This window comes from Entamoeba invadens (assembly GCF_000330505.1).
Source record: "Entamoeba invadens IP1 unplaced genomic scaffold scaff_1105074725099, whole genome shotgun sequence".
Classification (NCBI taxonomy): Eukaryota; Evosea; order Mastigamoebida; family Endamoebidae; genus Entamoeba; species Entamoeba invadens.
The window spans coordinates 239022-257783 of record NW_004191622.1 but is presented as its reverse complement, the minus strand read 5'-3'; the positions used below and the strand labels follow the sequence as shown (position 1 = coordinate 257783).

Sequence of the window (18762 nt, the reverse complement as noted above, 5' to 3'; positions counted from 1 at the left end):
TTTGGCATCAACACAGATAACATGTTTGAGTTCTGGGATTGGGTTGGAGGAAGATATTCTCTGTGGAGTGCAATTGGATTAACTATCATGTTATCGATTGGAGAGAAAGGGTATTTGGAATTGTTGAGCGGCGCACACGCAATGGACAAACACTTCAGAACCACCGACTTCTCGAAGAACATTCCAGTGATTATGGCGTTGTTGGGTGTTTGGTATAATAACTTCTATAAAGCTGAATCTCAAGCTATTTTGCCATATGACCAATATCTCCACAGATTTGCGGCATACTTCCAACAAGGTGATATGGAAAGTAACGGCAAACGGATCACAAAAGATGGTCAAACTGTTGATTACACAACTGGTCCGATTATTTGGGGTGAACCGGGAACTAATGGACAACACGCCTTCTATCAGTTATTGCATCAAGGCACGAAATTGATCCCAGCAGACTTCATCATCCCAGCAAACACATTGAACCCAATTGGAAATCACCACACCGTCCTCTTGGCAAACTTCATTGCACAGACCGAAGCTTTAATGACTGGAAAGACAGAAGAACAAGTCGTCGCTGAATTGAAGAAGCAAGGAATGAAGGAGGAAGACATCCAGAAGTTACTCCCACACAAATTGTTCCCAGGCAATCGCCCAACTAACTCTTTTGTGCTTGATAAGATGACTCCGTTTACTCTTGGTGCTTTGGTTGCTATGTATGAGCATAAAATCTTTGTCCAGGGGTGCATCTGGAACGTCAATTCATTTGATCAGTGGGGTGTCGAGTTAGGGAAGCAACTTGCGAAAGCCGTCCAAGTCGATTTAGAGAGCGAGAAGTTAGTCAACAAGCATGATTGCTCGACTGCTGGTCTTATTGAATTAGTCAAGCAACTCAGAAAGAATTGATTCTTTTTACTCATCTTTTTTTTAAATAGTAACTCTAAAAGCTATACCATTTAAACGCATCTATGGCTACACAACAAACTAGGTTAGTCGACAAATACTTGTCCGCAACACAAAAATGCGACTTGTCCCTCAAACACGTCTTAATAGTCGGTCTTGGCGGTGTTGGGTCGTATACCGCAGAGATACTTGCGCGTAGTGGTGTTGGCCATTTAACAATAGTAGATGCCGATGTCGTCGCAGCAAGTAACATCAATCGCCAGCTCCCAGCAACTCCACAAACTATTGGCCGGAAAAAGGTCGAAGTGGTCAAAGAGCGCCTGCAAAAGATAAACCCTGAAATCAAAATCGAGACCATCGAGAGATTTATAGAGAACGAGGGCATTCAGGAGATATTAAAGTGCAGGTATGACTACGTCGTCGACGCGATCGACAGCGTCTCACCAAAAGTCTTTTTGATTAAAAATGTGATGGAGAGGGGCATGAGCTTAGTTTCATCATTTGGGTCGGGTGGGCGTTTCGACCCCACAAAAGTAGGGATTGCAGATATCTCACAGACAGAGAAGGACCAGTTAATGCGTGTGGTACGATATCGGTTACACAAACATGGGATTAGAACCGGGTTCAAAGCAGTGTATAGTTTAGAAAGTCCAGACAAAGGCGCTTTGATGTTTCAAGAGGAGAAGTTTAAGAAGTCATCATTTGGAACGTTGTCATATATGACGTCGATATTTGGAGCGAAGTGTGCGGAGGTTGTACTAAGGGATTTGACAGGGAACCCAGTTGTCACAAAAGTTGTTGAAAAGAGGTGGGAACAGAATGGGAAAAAGTTCATTGAAGTTGACGATGACAGTGAGGAATGCAAAGATTATTCTGATTGATTGGCTCGAGAGTGTTTTCCTTTGAAATTTGAATGCATGTTTTGTAAATTTACTATTACTAATAATTAAAGTACTTATACAATATAGTTTAAGATAAAGTTGGGTTATAATGTTCAATATGTTTTAGAAAGTAATTTGTATACAAAAGTTCTGAAATCTTAGGGAATCCGATTAGATAATTAGGTTTTTTATATGTAAGATTTGAAATTGTAATTAAAGAGTTTAAATTTAGTTGTTTTCAATTGACCTTTTATAATTAATTAATTAAAAAAATAATATTAGAAACTAAAAAAATCAATCTATTGGCACAATTCACAATACTCAAAACACTTAATATCAGTATATTAATAAATTATAACAAAATAAATTAAAAAAATACTAATTGATTATTCAACGACTTGGTAACTTTGAGAAGGAAATGAATTAGAATTATTCTACAAAAGAATCGGTTGAGAAAAGGCTCTAAATGAATTATTTGAATAACAAATAAAATGGGTGTAAAACCCAACTTTTTGGCTGATAATGAGAGCAACATTTAGAAAACCAAAAAACATGTTGTTTTTGAATGAAAAAATAGAACGAAAAACAAAAAAAGCATCAAATGCTGTTATTGCTCCTATGCCTTGTTAATGGCGAATTTGATTTACGTCAGCCAGACGCTGAGCTTTTCAATCAATTCATTCGGGAATATCACCGAGAATATCGTACTGAAGAAGAAAAAACACGGCGATTTCTTATATTCAAGTCGGAAGTGAACACCATCAGACTACTTAACGCTGAACGAACAAAAGACTCGGACGCTGTTTTTGAGATCAACAACTACACCGACCAACTCATTCCAGAAATCACTAAAGTGGTCCCCTCCGAATTAACACGAGAAGAAGAAGCCATTGAAGAACGAGAACGGTATGATCAAGAGCATGATATCCCTTCAAAGAAACATAAGAGATATAAGAAGAGTGGTCTGTCTCATCTCAAGAACATCAAATTGAGAGGTCCAGGTGGCGACTTCCGCAATGATACCAACAACAACACTATTATAAACAACACAGATAATAGTAATACTTATAATAATAGTAATAATCCTATCGAAAATGAAAGTCAATCGAGTGATGACAACACAGAGAATTACACCTTCGATAAAGACGCTTATCGGCCGTATAACAATTTGCCGGACTTACCAGAAGGTGACATCATTCCTCTCTACCATTCATACTGTGGACCGTATGTCATGAACAATACAGAGAGAGAAAAGGTCGATTTGTGTGGACAACAAGTCGACCAAGGAAGGTGTGGATGTTGTTACGCTGCGTCGTTGGCTAACTATGGACAATACGCATATGCCAATATCTCATATACACTTACACATGACGCAAACGCAATCGAAAAACCGTTATTCACACCACAGAGATGGACAGACACCGTTTACACCTCCGCTACATCGCGGTGCTGCGGAGGAAACCCCGGTGACTGTCTCACACAACTCCCTTCATTCACGTTCAACGCCGATTACCCGTACGTCGACGTTAATGGGGCGGGGTGTAATCTCCGAGGCGACCAAAACTCAAAAGTCCCGATCAAGTTATACGCAAAGAAGTACACCGAATTTTCTACAGCAGACTTGGAACGCGACGAAGAGAAGGCTTTTGCTTTGAAGAAGATATTACACCACTACGGACCGTTTTTGGCGGGAATCCGGACGGGAGGAAATGGGTTTCAGTCATACAAAGGAGGGATATTTCGACCTAAAAAGGACCGATGCAAAGGAAGACCTGACCATCAAATATTTGTTGTTGGGTATGGAGTCGAGAACAATGAGGAATTCTTTATCATCCGGAACTCGTGGGAAAATGGATGGGGCGAGTATAACAATTATATGCGTGTCTCAAATTATTCCCTTTGTGGAATCGGCGCGATGATCGGGAAAACCGTGCATCCTATTAATTACATCATCGAGAGTTACAGCTGTTTGCTTGACGAAAATTGCAAAAACTGCGATGCGACAAGTTTAGTATGTACAGAGTGTAAAAATGGGGGAGTCCCTAATGAGAGGGGAATATGTAATTCAAGTCCAAGAGTTTGGATGATACTATTTTTTTTAGTATTATTACTATTGTAATAATACTATTTGAGTATCATTGAGTGATATGTTATATAACTAACAAATTGTGACAAGTTTTTGAACGACTGAGTAATTCTGTATTGTTTTTAATTCCCAAATTCATTTTAGTATTTTCTTAATAGAATTGAAACTATTCAAAAGATAGTAGATTCAATTTATGATTTATAATTTATCTTTTATTAATTAATAATTACTATTTATAATTAATAAAGAATTAAAATAAACTAGTTATTTCAGTACATGTCAAAGAACACAAAAAGAATACAAAAACACACTTTTTTATGTTGGTGTCTTTTTGCGTACAAAAACGGGAATAAGCTCTATGAAGACTACAAAATATTTAGAAATGAAAATACTTCAAATCACACAATTAAAAATAGTAATAGTAAAAATACTCTACCAAAGGAAAAAACTCTGATATAACTGAGAATTGTATTCACGAAATGAGGCGATATATTTCCCAAGCATTGAGTGAAAAAAGCTTTGTTTCGTCGCAATGCTCGTACCAAACAATTGTGTTGTCTGCTGAATATATTCGACGTTGGAACACTCGCCGCCGTCTTCGCCTCATTGAATTTGGACTGAACGGGTTTGACTCACAGAAGAAAAATGCAATCAAAAACGCAGTGAAGAGATATCAGAAGAGACACGAAGAATCAAATTCCGTCTCGAAAGTGAGTAAGATCCTCCACAAAACTATCCCGGAAGATAAGTTCTTCATCTTCACAGAACAACCCATCGGACTTAGTGTCGACGAGTATTACGCGACCACTCATGTGTCCGAAATTGAGTTCAATACACACGTATCTCAGCTCAAGGAAATTGAGAATGAGATTGGCGACATCAGCGATATCGACGACCTCACTTTGTCCATCTTTGAGGTCGACGATTCTCCATTTCCTTCATTTAAAACAACCGTATTCAGTGTATTAAAGGAATTTATGGATACCCAAATCGTCCCAAGATCACCAACGGAGAGTGAAGAGTCTCATAACGTCCCAATAAGTAACTCCCATACAGTGCAGAAGCTATTATTCACATTACATAGTCAGAGGAAGACTATAGAACAACGCAAAGAGAGTCTGTCGTGTAGTTGCCCACCACAACTTGACTTGAACAAATACACAGAAGAAGAAATTATTGGACAGGGGCGGTATGGTATTGTGAAGTTGATGGGTAAGCCCTCTGGGGAACGTATAGTAGTCAAAGAGAGTGTTTTAAAGACGACGAAATTTCTTGAGAAAGAGGCGAAGATCATGACGATGTGTGACCACCGCAATATAGTAAAGTGTGTAGGATATACCACTTATCACAATGAGATAGGGGAGGTAGGTGTACTTGGTATAGAGGAGTGTGACTGTGACTTAAAAAGTTATGTTGAGACTTTGAGGGAAAGAGGGAAAAAATTGAGGATAGAGGAGGCTGAAGACATCTTTGCACAGATCAGCGCCGGGTGCATTTACTTGTACAAAACGTTTGGAATAGTCCATAGAGACTTGAAGCCACAGAACATCCTTATTAATGTGAGGAGGGACGGTATTTGTGTGAAGCTGTGCGACTTTGGAATGGCCGTTAAAGGGTATGACAAGATGTGGGGACGTGTCGGGTCACCGGTGTACGCAGCACCCGAAGTTGTCAGAGAAGAGGAATTTGGAGAGAATAGCGATTTATACTCGTTGGGTGTCATCTTGTTTTACCTCCTCTTCATGCGAATTCCTTTTGACGTAGACGACTTGGACGAACTCAAAAAGGTGTTCGCAAGAGGAGTCGGGCCTGTGATTGGAAATTCGCCGGATGAGTGCGTTGTGAAAAAACTCATGGAGTTTGACCGATCAAGAAGAGTTGGATGGAAGGAGTTTGAGAAGATGAGATTTGGGTCCGAAATAGTGTGAATTAGATTGTTTGGTTCTTTTTATTAGTTTTTATCTAGTTAATGGTACCAATGAGATGCAATCTCGAAGCATAAACAAGAGCTATCAAATCAAATTGGTGAATCAATGGAGACATCTTTTTGTCCATCGAGAGGTTGATTAGATTATTACAAATTATCGTTATAGTTTTTGAAATAAATAACAAAATAAATAACAAAATAAATAACAAAATAAATAACACAAATCAGTCAGTTGACTTTTTAAAGCACGACTTAAAAGCAGAAGAAAGGCATGTTTGGGCATAAGGGATATATGATGCTACATACCAGACACAAGAGCATATTTCTATAATAACAGAGAGGAGTGTTAATATTGTAGAGTTAAGATATAAGGAAGAAAAGAGGGTCAGACCAATTGAGACAAAATAGATGATGACCGCGACTAACTTTGCTGGGTCATTAAAAATAGACACAATCTGTGCTTTGACACTTCGAAGGAAAGAAGTTCCGACGAAGAGAAGAACATTTCCGAAGGTGAATATCAACGCAAATTTAGTTGGGAAAATGAAGAAGGAGAGGGACTGTGTGTGAACTGATTGTTCTAGTTATTACTATAGAAAGACAAACTATAAATAGACTTAAAAAGCCGAGTCCACAGAAAATGACACAACACAACATCCGTTGCGTCCAAGTCAACTGTAAACAAGAAAACATCCCTTTGTCTTCATCTTCAAATAATCGATCAAACCATGATGAGGAGTCTGGATCGTCACTTTTGGTTATGAAAAAGGAAGTTGCTCCACTAATTAAGGGGGTTGTGTCAGTGAACATGTTTTCAGTTCTCTTTATTTTTCAGTTAATAGTGATCTTTAAACCTCGAGTCTTCGTTAGTGGAAGACAAAACCTTTATATACAAACAATAGATATGAGTGTCTCTATTACAACAGATAACGTGGTACTCCTTTTTTCCGTTAAGTTGTCTTATTATTATAGAGTATTAACTATTCAAATCATAAACTATACCATTATAGTAAAATAATACTATATAAACTATATAAACTATATTAGACCGTCAATATAGAACTGAAAGAATTCTTTGTGAATTGCTTGTGGATGCCAAGACGTAAAAAGAACACACCAATAAGTATCAGCACATTTGCACGTTACACTGACACATTAACAACACAGAAATTGTATTTGGTGAATAAGAAATACACCACAACTCTTGATAGAAGTCCGTGGTATAACCCTAGTTTAGGACACGATTTCAAAAAGATGGTCATTGAAACGCCATTGAATGTTATTAAGGAAAAGTACAATAGAACATATCAAGAAGTCTTGACTCGCTTTCAAATGATCTATTTGACTGTCTCACAAAGCGATTTTGATAGGTCAGAGACAAAACTTGGTCGTGAAGTATTGAAAAGATTGGTCTCATTAACGATCACATCATTGAATGAACCACTCAAACCAATTTTGGTTGACTTGGTGGAGTCGTTGAGTTACTCACAACAACTGACACATTTGGATATTTCGATGAAAATTCTCGTTTTTAAAAATGGGAAGAGTCGAGTCTATAAAAACATCGAGAGAGTCTTTAGAATAGTTTCTTTACAAAATGTCTGTGTCAGAGATGTCACTAATACAACTAACACTAAAAAGTGTATTAAACACCTTTCACGATATTGTAAGGACAAAGGTGAACGAATTCAAGTGTCTTATTTTCTTGAGGAAAAATGTCCAGTTAGTGACTTAAATGAACTTCTTCAAGAGTCTGATATTCGTTCATATTTTGTTGTCTCCTCATTAAAATCCATTTGTGGCAATTTTAATGTTTTAAGAGAGAGGAAAGTGGTGTTGTCTAAAACACTTCTGACGCATTTTGCAGTAGAAGTCGACAGTGCATTATACACTCACTTTTTCATGTTATGTTACAAGATGTATCTCTTTCAAATTCCAATTCTCCACGTTTCTCCACATACAATATTAAATGGGTTGGTTTTGGGTCTACAAAATAACATCAAAATTATTGGCGAATTGCCACAACAGATCGCCTTTTTGATACCATTAGAAAATATAACTTTAACAGTAACAAGTGGAAATTATATGGGAAACACTAATTTGTGTGTTTTAACCCAACTCAAAGCACTACAACTGTATGCAACTCATTCTTTAAAAAACGTTTCGTTTGCATTGCCAAGTGCTATAACAACACTTGAAATTGATAAATTTGTCAATTCCTTTGATCAAATGGTTAATATTAATAAATTACTCAATCTCAAAACACTTATATTAAAAAGATTGACACTTTTACAAAGTACTTTTTTCCCAGTGCTTGCAGTACAAAATTTAATTATAAAACAATGTGATTTCTATGTGGATTCGATCGAGTCGTTTTCTTCCTGTTTGACTTCAGTAGAATTATGTGAGTGTAACACTGTTTGTCTCACAAAATATCCAAAAACACTTAAGAGTCTTTCATTGTCTAATTTGGTCTCACCTACTCATGACTTTCACGATATGGCAATTGTCACATTTCATCTTTGTGGTGTCACATTTCTTGAAAACTTGTTGTTGCCACTCTCTGTGGAAAATTTGAACATCACTTCATGCAAAACACCACGTTTTTGGGACATTTCTAAATACACAAGACTCACTACATTGGAGTGTATAAACTGCACTTGTGATGAAGTGTCTCTTCCACTCAATATATTGTACTTGAAACTTTCACATTGCACTTCTTTATATATTCTGCATAACTTGAAAAGTCTCAAACTCAAAGTTCTAAGTATTACATTGGATACACCATCAGTACAACACATCGCACTGCCAGCTAACACCTTTTCATTCAAATTTGACGATGTCAACAAACAACTTGTATTTCAATATATTTAACTAGCTGTTATTGGTTTTATTATTATTAATTTATAATATATAAAACAAAAAAAATAAAAAAATAAAAAATGCACTAACCGGGACTCGAACCCGGATCTCCACCTTGGGAGGGTGAAATTCTGCCCTTAGACCATTAGTGCTTCTAACAATTAAGTAAATATAATTTATATTAACAATTCTAGTTATTAGATTATTATTATAATAGTATTAGAGTTAGTAACATTTAAAATCAAACATATTAAAAACTTGAACAAATTGAACAAATCCTTTTACACACATAATTAAGTATAATACTTGCTATATTTAACTATACCAAAATTACTATAATCCTTCAAAAACTGCAAAACGGAAAGGAACTCAAAAACAAAGATGTCTGAGAAGATATCATACGATCAGGTTCTTTATGAGGAAGACGTCGACAAAGTTGATATGCTGAAACTGAAAGACGTCACATATGTTGCGTCGACTGGTGGTGGTCCTGTGTTAGCTTACAAACGTCCCAGAGCGATGAGTAAAGACACAGATTACCCATTGATTTCAGTCTTCCATGCGAATGGGTCCTTCTTTTGTTCGTTTAAAATCAAAATAGATCCCAGTGATACAGTCAAGAGTATGGGATGGACCTCAAACTATATGGTAATGGTGATGACGGTGAACTTAAAGTTTTATTTATACAACTTAGAAGGGATGTGTCTTGTCTCCAATGCCTCCAAAACCAGTGGGCGTATCTCATTTCTCCAATTTTTCGACTATGGGTGTGGAGTCTGTCTTGAAACGGGATACCTCTTTGCAATCAAAATTACGTTTCGACGGGAGAAGATACTGATTGAAGAAACAGAAGCGTTTAAAAACGTTGAAATGGATACGATGTGTATGTGGTATAACAATTTTGATGACACTATTAACTTTCTCATCTTCAATGAGAAGTCGGTGAGTTACTATCGCCCACGAACTAAAGACTCGAAAGAAGAACAGATCTCCAATAACAGTGTCACTTACTCATTAGACCAGACTTTATTGAGATCCTTTGATAAAGTCGTTGGATGTTCGTGTGCGCCTTTATTGCCGATCATCTTTGTAGTGTTTCAAGTCAACAACTTTTTGCAGAGTGCGATGTTTATACTCGATAAGGGCGTGATCATTCAAATCAATGGCATAGACGACAAGTTTGCGATTAACCACGTCTTTGGGTGTGGGAAGGCGTACTTCATTTATAACAACTTGATGTTCATGCGAACGGATTATAACGAGTTTAAAGGATATTCGTACTCGATTAAACGGAGTGCTACTGCAAGTGTCAAATGTGAGTATGCGTTGTATGACGAAGTCTATTATGTCCAAAATGACACGTACAACACTATACAACTGTTTGTTCGAGAAAAGAATCGGTTCAAAGTGATTGTGAAGGGAAGAGCCATATTAAACAAATTGAGGAGCAGCCCTGGGGAAACGGATATCAGTTCGTATGAGAGGTGTAATGTAGGTGAAAAGGATTACGACACTTATCTCACGAAATATGCGGGGTACGAGATGTTCATGTTTTATCGCAAACAAATCGACACATCGCGGTTCAAGAAATTGGTTGCAGAGAAGACTGGGCATTTGAAGGGGAGTGGGTCGAATACGGTTGCGTTTTACTTTGATCAGGGATATCTGTATTTGTGTTTGTGTGCGTTGTATGCCAACCCACACGATCCGATTCAAAATGAGATTCTGTCGTGTATGTTGTACTATTTAGACTTTGCGAAGAACACGAGTATACGAGAGGAAATGCACAAGATGTATTTATCCGTGTGTTTTGCTATTCGAATGATCAAAACGATGAATAGGAAGGGGATAATGATCACATACGGGCAATTCAAATATTTGAAAGACAGAGAAAACAGTGGATATTACTGTTTGGGGACGAATAACACACATATGAGGTCCTGTGAGAATTTCAATTACCACCCCATTCAATCCCTTCTGATGGTGATGAATGAGTTCCAGTTGTGTATTAAATGGTGCGAGTACAATTCATTGTCGAAGTTCCCCGTTTTGTCGCAGTGGTGTTCGAAGAAGATTAGTGCGTTTATTAAAGACCCCACAACGGACAAAAGTAAATGTGAAGAAGCACTTGTAGATGTGAAGCGACGGATGCAAATGATGAGTGAGACGTATGTGTCGGTCGTCATTGAAAATGCGATGAAAAGTGCGGACCAAAGTTCCGACGTCGTCTTGTTTCTGTCGAATATCAATAACTATTGTCGGTCCCATGTGGTCAAATTGTTGATTTATGGCAATTACGAGAAAACAGACAACTTGGCGACTAATGTCATCTTTTCGGTGTCGCTGTTCAATTGCGACCAGAAGACCATTTTCTTCTTTTTTAAGAAGAATTTGGAGGATGAAAGGTGTATGATCCGGTTTGATGCGAACGAAAAAACGAACGTCAATTCATTGATCACACTGCCGTACTCTGCTAAAGACCAAAAGAACGAAAATGGGGAATTAACAGCAGAAGCTATTGAATCGGCCAAATTAGTCGAGAGGTTCCCCGCACAATTTCAAAACAATTTGGCGTTCAAGTTGATGCAACAAGGAGCTCAATTACTGTGGAGATATATCACTTCGTGGGAGATATATACAAAGAAGACGACGGAGAAGGTCGGAGCGAACTTTAGAAATGTGAATTATACTGTTCTTGAAGACATGTTTTTCAGAGATTTTAAACAAGTCGATTTGCCATTGAAACAGACCATTCCAAATTCAAATGGGGAGTGGTTTAACTACTTTAATAGTCTTCCAAGAGTGAAAGAAGTCGCAAATCGTCTTATCCTCACACACATGGCAATGGCAAGAGATTTTGGGAATAGAAAGGCTGAAAATGTGTATGAAGAAACAACAAAAAAGGCCGACAGTGAACGCGTGCTGACTCCTTCGGTCTTCCAAACGGTGTGTAAATTTTTGGCGACAAAGAAACCAACTCCAGAAGAACTCAAAAAGATGAAAGAAACTGCTAACGTGTCTGATCTGTTTTTGCAACGATGCGAATTGTACGTCATCGACTCGATGCAAGCGAACGACTTAAGAGCCAAAGAGAGACTCGAATGTTTCTTGGAAAAAGACGTCCAATTGTTATTCCCATTATATTACTTCATACAAATTGCACATGACAAGAGATACACAGAGACTCGAAATAAGTTCATTGCACTCCTGAAAACTAAAAAAGAAAGGCTGAGAATGTTAGTCACGTTGGGTGATTATTTGGCTGCTATTGCACTTGCAGAAAATAATCTGGAAGAAGTAAAATATGTCCAATCACTGTTTGTTCTTTGTCGTCTTCTTTATTATAAAAGGTGTGGTAGACTCACTTAAAGCTTGACTAAAGCAAACGACCCTATCAACTCAACTATCGCAAAACTAATCGAAAAACTCACCCCACCTCCTCCTCCCCCTCCTCCTGTCGCTCCAATCGACCCGGAAAAATTGCCACAGATCATGAAAGATGCAAACAACATTGGAGCAAACTCCGAACGAGCAGAACAAATTCATAAGGAACAAGCAGCACAACTGGAAGCAGCCGAAAAGGAAAAACAGTCACAAAACTCCACAGAGAAAAAGGAGGAAATTTTGGCAAACATCCCTTCCTTAACAACACCAGACCAACCACCCAAAGCATAATTCATTTAATTTTCTTTCGTGTTCTTTACAACTATGAACAGCACTGGTAAGCAAATAAAGTACACAAATTGAAAATATAAAACAATTGACACCACAAAATCAATCAAAATCCGTGGACAAGCTCAAATCGCAAAACAGATTTTCCTTTTGCGAGCACAAACATCGAATCTTCGATCGGACACACCCACTTCGCACCTAATAACCTCTCGTCCATATCAAGGATTTTCGTCTCAAAGTTGAAGGGGTTAACAACTACAAACACAGTTTCGGTTAACACCAAAATGTTCTTGCGATCATTCGAAATGCACGCACAGACTATTTTGTCCAACTTAAGTTCCTTTGTGACATTCCACTTCTCAGTGTCGATCTGTGTTATGCGTCCATTCTCAACGAGATACAAAAACTTCCCTCCGGAGAAAGTCATAAACACAGTACCTTCCCTTTCCTTGATTTTCACTTCTCCGGCTTGGATATTGTTTTGGTGAGATTCTTTGTCGTAAATTGAATACAACACAATGCCTTTTTGATTTATTACACAAAACGGTATTTTTTTCGCGTTTTTGTCACATTCTGGGAAGTAAAATCCAACAACTTTTCCGTCGAAGTGTTGTGTCCTTAAATAGTCTTGCGAACGAAAACCGTTGGTCGCTTGATAGACGTGGAACATTGGGAGTTTGGTATTTGGATTATCCTCTGTTCCAATTAAAATTAAATTTGCATCATTCGGGAAGAACGCCAATTTGGAAACCATTCCAGAAACATTTGGGGAAATTGGAAATGGTGGATAGGGTACGCTGTCTGCCAACTTGAACAACACACACTTTGTATCGTTGCTGTAAAGAAGGAACAACCCGGAACGAGTCACCTCACAGCACACGGGAGCAGTTGGGTGAGAGCCTTGAAGGGGGTTCTTGTTGTTTAATTGCTTAAAAGAATTAACAGTTTTTTTGTAGACAAACAATTCGTTGGCCGAACTCTTGGTGTAAATATAAATGTCGCCCCGTTTCCCAGACACTGTCCCACACTCCACCATTAAATTTTGACCGTTACAAATCGTTCGTGGGTTTTGCAACAACGGATTAAGAACGTGTGGGAATTCGTCTTGTCGCTTTAATTCATGATGTAAGATATCTTGGGTTGGACCAACTCTTTCATTTGGTTGTGGTTTGTCACTAGGAGCTAAAGGATGAGATACAGATTTTTTTGTTTCTGGGGCAACTTCCTTTTTTATTAGGATACTATCAGGTGGTATTTCTTCACTCTTTTTCACAACAGAATCGTCGTCTCCTTGTTTCGAAGGTTGGACAAGAAAAGAAGGATGACTATTTGAAAGGTCGCTCCACGAAATAATGCATTCAACTGTATTGGTGAACATCTCAACACAATTCTGTGCCGGACTGTACCCAACCTCGATATTGTCAATGCCGGAAAGTAAAATCGCATCGTCCAAACCCTTGACCTTTTTACAGCCTTCCGTACTCTTGAGAAAAACCCCACTTTTTGACCTGACTATCATCCCATTTTTACCTCCAAATAGCGCCTTTTCTTCTGTTTTTTGGTCTCTTTCGATTTCTTCGTTCTGTCGCTGTATATTGAAAAATTTGCTTTGGGTACTCACAACACCATTGTAAGCACTCACAACTGAAGGGATGTTTTTTTCCGTTTTCTCTTCGTATTTTTTCCCGAAGCCTCCAAAAATTGAATAAACACCGTCCCCTTTAACAACCTTCAAACAGCAACTGTGGGAACCAAAAACGAAATCCAAAACACCATCAGAGCTGAATAAAAGGACTTTTCCATTGTTTGAGTAAATTTTGAGCCTTTTATTATCCAAAACGACAATTTCTGTTCTGCCCCTCATCACCCCAACTTTTTGGACATTTTCCCCTTTAATTTCACACATAACGGAAACCCTCTGGTTTCCCTCCAAATATACCTTCACCTTTGTGCTTTGTGCAACAATAAAACATGGGAGCGAAGAATCAACGGATACAATTTCGGACGAAAATGAGTCTTGTAAACAAACACGGTTTTGGCTCAAGTCATAGCACTGAAACACTCCACTTTTGTAACCGATATGTACGATATCTCCTTCTGCGTGCAAAGCTGTCACAGTGTCTTTCATCCCATACAGTTTGCCCATTTGCGTGCCGAAATCAATATCACTAGTCGCGCCACACGTATGCGTATTGTTTAAAAACGACTCAATCACAATCTTCTCTTTTGGCTTTCCTCCACATTTCACGATATGGTCATACCGTATTCCGTTTGATACAAGTCTTTTTAGTTGGTCTGGGATGATGGAAGGGAACACCATTTTCTCTGTCATTTCTTTGCTCTCCGACATTGCCGCGACGATTACGTTTCCCAGTTGTTCAGCTCTGTACTTCTCCGGGTTTTCGGTGATTGGTTTGACCTCTAAATCATTGTACACGGAATACCCCATTGATATTTTTGCCTTGATCTTGTTCAGCCTTTCCGTCACCAATAATGACTTTGGATTTTCCAACGCCTCAATTTCTCTCTTGACTGCGACAATCTTCTCGATATCGTTCTGGATACATCCGGCGCACAGTTGGTATTCAAGGAGTGCGACGCATGCTTTGACTGTCGCGAAATCATTATGGCTTGGGTTAAGTCCTTTTATTTTAAACATATTTTTTAATGCCTCAAATGTTCCTTCGTTTCATCAAATTTGATCTGAGTAAATGAGAGGCCAAATTGATAACAGCAAATGGTATTCATCAAAAAAATAATATGTAAAAATCTGAAGCGATTGATGGAATGACAAACTTGACAAAACAACGGAGGTACATTTGGAGTTTTTCCAGATCATTTCTCTTTGTTAATTCAATAACATATTCCTTTGAAAAGTAGAGTTTTAGTAAAGCGCTCGTCATCAGAAATATTTCTTTATTTGTTTGTGATTGGAGATACTGCAAAATCAAATAAGAGAATTCCTTCGTTTTGTCAGACATCTTATTTTTTTAGTTCAGAGGAGTTGTTATTTTTGAAAAAGTTAAACTATTAATTTATACGATTTTATTAGTATTTATAATTGTATAATAAATTCATTCCAATCATTCAATGATCACATCAGTCACAAAAGACCCTCCAAGTCTTTGAAGAGCCAGCTTAAACTCACCCATCGTCATCAAATTCGTTTTGGTCAAGAAAGAGGTCTGATTGTCAATTATTGTACCACACCAATAGTATATTTTATTACAAAAAATGGCAATTGAACATAAATTAGAATTAAATTATGAATTTGTTATATTTTTTGATACATATATTTTTTACTACAAATACTATAGTAAATAAAACTAAAAAATACAATCGAGTCGAAGAACTTTCATGATATAAAAAAATAGTAAAAACAAACTATATTGCAAGTCATATCTTTTTGAGCGAGAAGTGAGCCGAGTTGTGACTTTGGGTTCAGTTGGAGATATATATCGCTCCCTTCGATGTAATTCACAAAGACCAAACCGTCGTCTTTAATGAACTTCACTACCTCTTCCGTGTATTTTTTGAGTGGATCGAAATCGACGAACCCGATTTTCGAAGCGTGTTGGCTACAATAATCAGAGAGGAACTTTGTATTTTGTTTAGTGAAGAGTTTTTTGTCCAATTTAATAGTGATCCCATTCTTGAATTGTGGCATAGCAAACAATTCCTTTGCAAAGACTTCATTTTGTTTTAAACAGAAATTGTTCTGAAGAAGCTTCTGAGTTTGTTGTGCATATCCACACAACAAGCGGACGACACGGAGTGACGGGGAGAAATTGTTCAAGTATGCGTTGACTGCAAGGTCTGTGTCGAAGTTAAAAATGATACCTTTACCGTTGTCTCTTTTAACTATAAATTCATCTTTATTTCCCATTTCGAGTGGGAGAGTAGTAACTGAAGCAAAGAAGTTGATGAACTTCATAAAGAATTTTTGTGGAGTAGCTATTGGTTTTAGAAAGAAGAAGTGTGAGAGGATGGCGTCAACAATTTCGTCATTGAAGTAAGGCGAAAAGCCTTTTGAATAGATCCATTTTTTGACAAGACGACTTGAAAGGGAGAAACTTGGGTTTTTCAAACAGCTTTCTAAGAGATAAGAAGACACTGCGGGTTGTTGTCTGTACATGTGTGCACACTTCTTAGCGTTTTCTATGTCATCGTACTTGAAGAAGAGTTGCATTTCTTCTGCGGAGTTATAATAAATAGAAAAGACGTAATTCTTATAGTAAATGGTATACCCGTCTGTTCTCACAATTCCTTGAATCCCTTGCTTACTCAGTTGATTTTTAATTTCCAGACTCAGACTAGTTTTCATCGAATTAATAGCTTCGAGACGATCCGGCCAATTTCCTAAATAAGTAAAAGTGATGACGAGAGGGATAGACTCCACATAAAGTGAATAGTCGACTGTGTTGTTTGTTATCTTTTTAGGGTAAATATATGAAGTGAATCGAGTACTTGCTGAGATAGGTCGTACAGTAGAAATATCTACAGGCAATTTGGTGTTCTTAATAATGTCGATCAGTTCAAGAGTACTTTCTCGTATATCAACACCACGTGTGGATGGGGGTAACATTCGAATTATATTATTAAAATCGGTAATCATATTATGATGTGTAAGTCCAAAGTGTTTGATTAATAACTGCCGGATGAAATATTCGTTGGTCGAAAACGACTTGTCACTCTCCGTTTGGTGCGTTACTACACACATCATACGCCCATCTCGAAACCGCCGAAACTCCGCTAACTCCCCCCATATGTGTTTGAACTTCTCATGCTTCTCTTTGTCTTCAAATGAAGGCCCTAGAATTTGCTCTTTAAAACACCCCCAGCGGTCGTATTTGAATAACAACAAAATGTCCTTCGTCTTCTCTTTCAATGATGGAAATCCACTCAAGTCAGTCACAATATCCATCTTCTTAATTCGCCCAACTAAGGCTTCAGAAATCATCTCACTCATCGAATTTAGGGTTTCTAAAGAAAGTCTGGAACCCTCTCGAATTCTTATCGCTAAGTCGTATTGTGTGAAATCGGTAATCTCATCGTCAGATTCGTCTTGTGACTCATCTTGTGGATCGTCTTGTGATTTGTCGTACTCAGAAAGACTGTTTTCTTCGTCAGACATTTCCTCACTTTTGACTTCGGTCTTCACATGTTCCATTGACATAATAAACCCTTGTAAAACTCGTAGTTTATGTATTTCTATATATATTAATAGAAAAACTAAATAGAAATATACTAGTCTATCTACTAGAATAATATCTATCTTTAATGTATAGTTAGTATAGTATATTCCATAGTATTTAAAACCACTAAATGATATAGTTTATTATAATAATAATGAATTAGAAATGATTAGTAAAAAAGAACCAAGGGTTTTGTAATCAATCGAGTTTAGGAATTGTCTTGTTCCTCTTTATTGCAGCATGAATCTTCTTCTTGTCACGCTTTGTAAGTTTTTTGTCAGTTGGCTTGCGTCCTGTCGATCCGATAAGACCAAGTTGTTGTAAAGCCTGTGTATTCGAGTCTAAGTTCTCCACTTTTTTCTCAAGCTGCGCTTTTGTCTGGGCTACTTGACTTACTTTTCGTGGTTTTTTGTCGTCCTTTTTGTCATTGGTTTTCAATTGTTTTGTTGTCTTGACCTTTGGCATCGAAATTTACTTATTCTGTTCGGTTAATTATAGTTATTATTGGGTATTTTTATTAATTGCATTTAATTAAAGTAATATGGTTAAATTAATTATAATGTATGGTTAAACTATAGTATGATAATAAATCTTATTTTTTTTAATTTTCTTTAATTTATTTTATTAAATTATAATGTTTATATAATTTAAAAGTATTTAAAAGTTGTAATATTTTTTATTACCGTTTTGTTATAATAATTTTTATAATTAAAATAATAAAATATTACTATTTTAAAACTTATTAACTTAAAATTTTTTTTATTGGAGTTTTATCTCATTACAAATAAATAAAGAACTATTATGTTCACATTTAAAATGACAAAACTGAAAGTCAAGAAAAGTGAAAATTGGTATTTTTAATAATAAAAAATGTTGACTTTTCTATCATTTTAAGTTTGTTTTATTTTTTTTAGATTTAAAGAGTTGTTTACAAAAATAATATATAACCAATAAATAATATAATATATATTATTAAATATATTATCAAGAGTTGTAAAAATATTTTTTGAAATAATAATAATGAGTAATTACCTATTTTCCCAATTTTTAGTCAAATTATTGTATATTTTTTCAATGAAAAAAATCTCTTTTCGTTCATCTAATTATTTTTATTTTAATATATTAAAAAATTAATTATAATTATGATTAGATTATAAAAATATCAACTCAATAAGCCATTTGACAAAAAAGATAATAACAATTTCCCATTATTTGAGTACTTTTAATCTTAAGATATCAGAAGAA

The 18762-nt window shown here is 36.7% G+C and overlaps 8 protein-coding genes across 8 annotated transcripts; 5 read left to right on the top strand and 3 right to left on the bottom strand.

Annotated features, from left to right (window-relative positions):
• Positions 1-141: 141 nt before the first annotated feature.
• On the top strand, positions 142-897 carry EIN_469870 (glucose-6-phosphate isomerase, putative; the record flags this gene model as incomplete). The annotated part of the gene is made up of 1 exon (XM_004183061.1): positions 142-897. One exon carries the CDS (start codon positions 142-144, stop codon positions 895-897), a length of 756 nt encoding a protein of 251 aa, XP_004183109.1.
• Positions 898-959: 62 nt separating this feature from the next.
• On the top strand, positions 960-1775 carry EIN_469860 (ubiquitin-activating enzyme E1, putative; the record flags this gene model as incomplete). The annotated part of the gene is made up of 1 exon (XM_004183060.1): positions 960-1775. The coding sequence occupies one exon, from the start codon at positions 960-962 to the stop codon at positions 1773-1775; it is 816 nt and encodes a 271-aa protein (XP_004183108.1).
• A 601-nt stretch (positions 1776-2376) lies between these two features.
• On the top strand, positions 2377-3894 carry EIN_469850 (cysteine protease, putative; the record flags this gene model as incomplete). Its single annotated transcript, XM_004183059.1, has 1 exon — positions 2377-3894. One exon carries the CDS (start codon positions 2377-2379, stop codon positions 3892-3894), a length of 1518 nt encoding a protein of 505 aa, XP_004183107.1.
• A 446-nt stretch (positions 3895-4340) lies between these two features.
• Positions 4341-5789, top strand: EIN_469840 (serine/threonine protein kinase PRKX, putative; the record flags this gene model as incomplete). The annotated part of the gene is made up of 1 exon (XM_004183058.1): positions 4341-5789. One exon carries the CDS (start codon positions 4341-4343, stop codon positions 5787-5789), a length of 1449 nt encoding a protein of 482 aa, XP_004183106.1.
• A 223-nt stretch (positions 5790-6012) lies between these two features.
• EIN_469830 (vesicle transport protein SFT2B, putative) lies at positions 6013-6598 on the bottom strand (the record flags this gene model as incomplete). The annotated part of the gene is made up of 2 exons (XM_004183057.1): positions 6013-6348; positions 6395-6598. The coding sequence occupies 2 exons, from the start codon at positions 6596-6598 to the stop codon at positions 6013-6015; spliced, it is 540 nt and encodes a 179-aa protein (XP_004183105.1).
• Positions 6599-9031: 2433 nt separating this feature from the next.
• Positions 9032-12325, top strand: EIN_469820 (hypothetical protein; the record flags this gene model as incomplete). Its single annotated transcript, XM_004183056.1, has 2 exons — positions 9032-11967; positions 12022-12325. 2 exons carry the CDS (start codon positions 9032-9034, stop codon positions 12323-12325), a joined length of 3240 nt encoding a protein of 1079 aa, XP_004183104.1.
• A 103-nt stretch (positions 12326-12428) lies between these two features.
• On the bottom strand, positions 12429-15303 carry EIN_469810 (hypothetical protein; the record flags this gene model as incomplete). The annotated part of the gene is made up of 2 exons (XM_004183055.1): positions 12429-14952; positions 15119-15303. The coding sequence occupies 2 exons, from the start codon at positions 15301-15303 to the stop codon at positions 12429-12431; spliced, it is 2709 nt and encodes a 902-aa protein (XP_004183103.1).
• A 102-nt stretch (positions 15304-15405) lies between these two features.
• Positions 15406-17492, bottom strand: EIN_469800 (nucleolar RNA-associated protein, putative; the record flags this gene model as incomplete). The annotated part of the gene is made up of 2 exons (XM_004183054.1): positions 15406-15507; positions 15708-17492. The coding sequence occupies 2 exons, from the start codon at positions 17490-17492 to the stop codon at positions 15406-15408; spliced, it is 1887 nt and encodes a 628-aa protein (XP_004183102.1).
• Positions 17493-18762: the final 1270 nt, after the last annotated feature.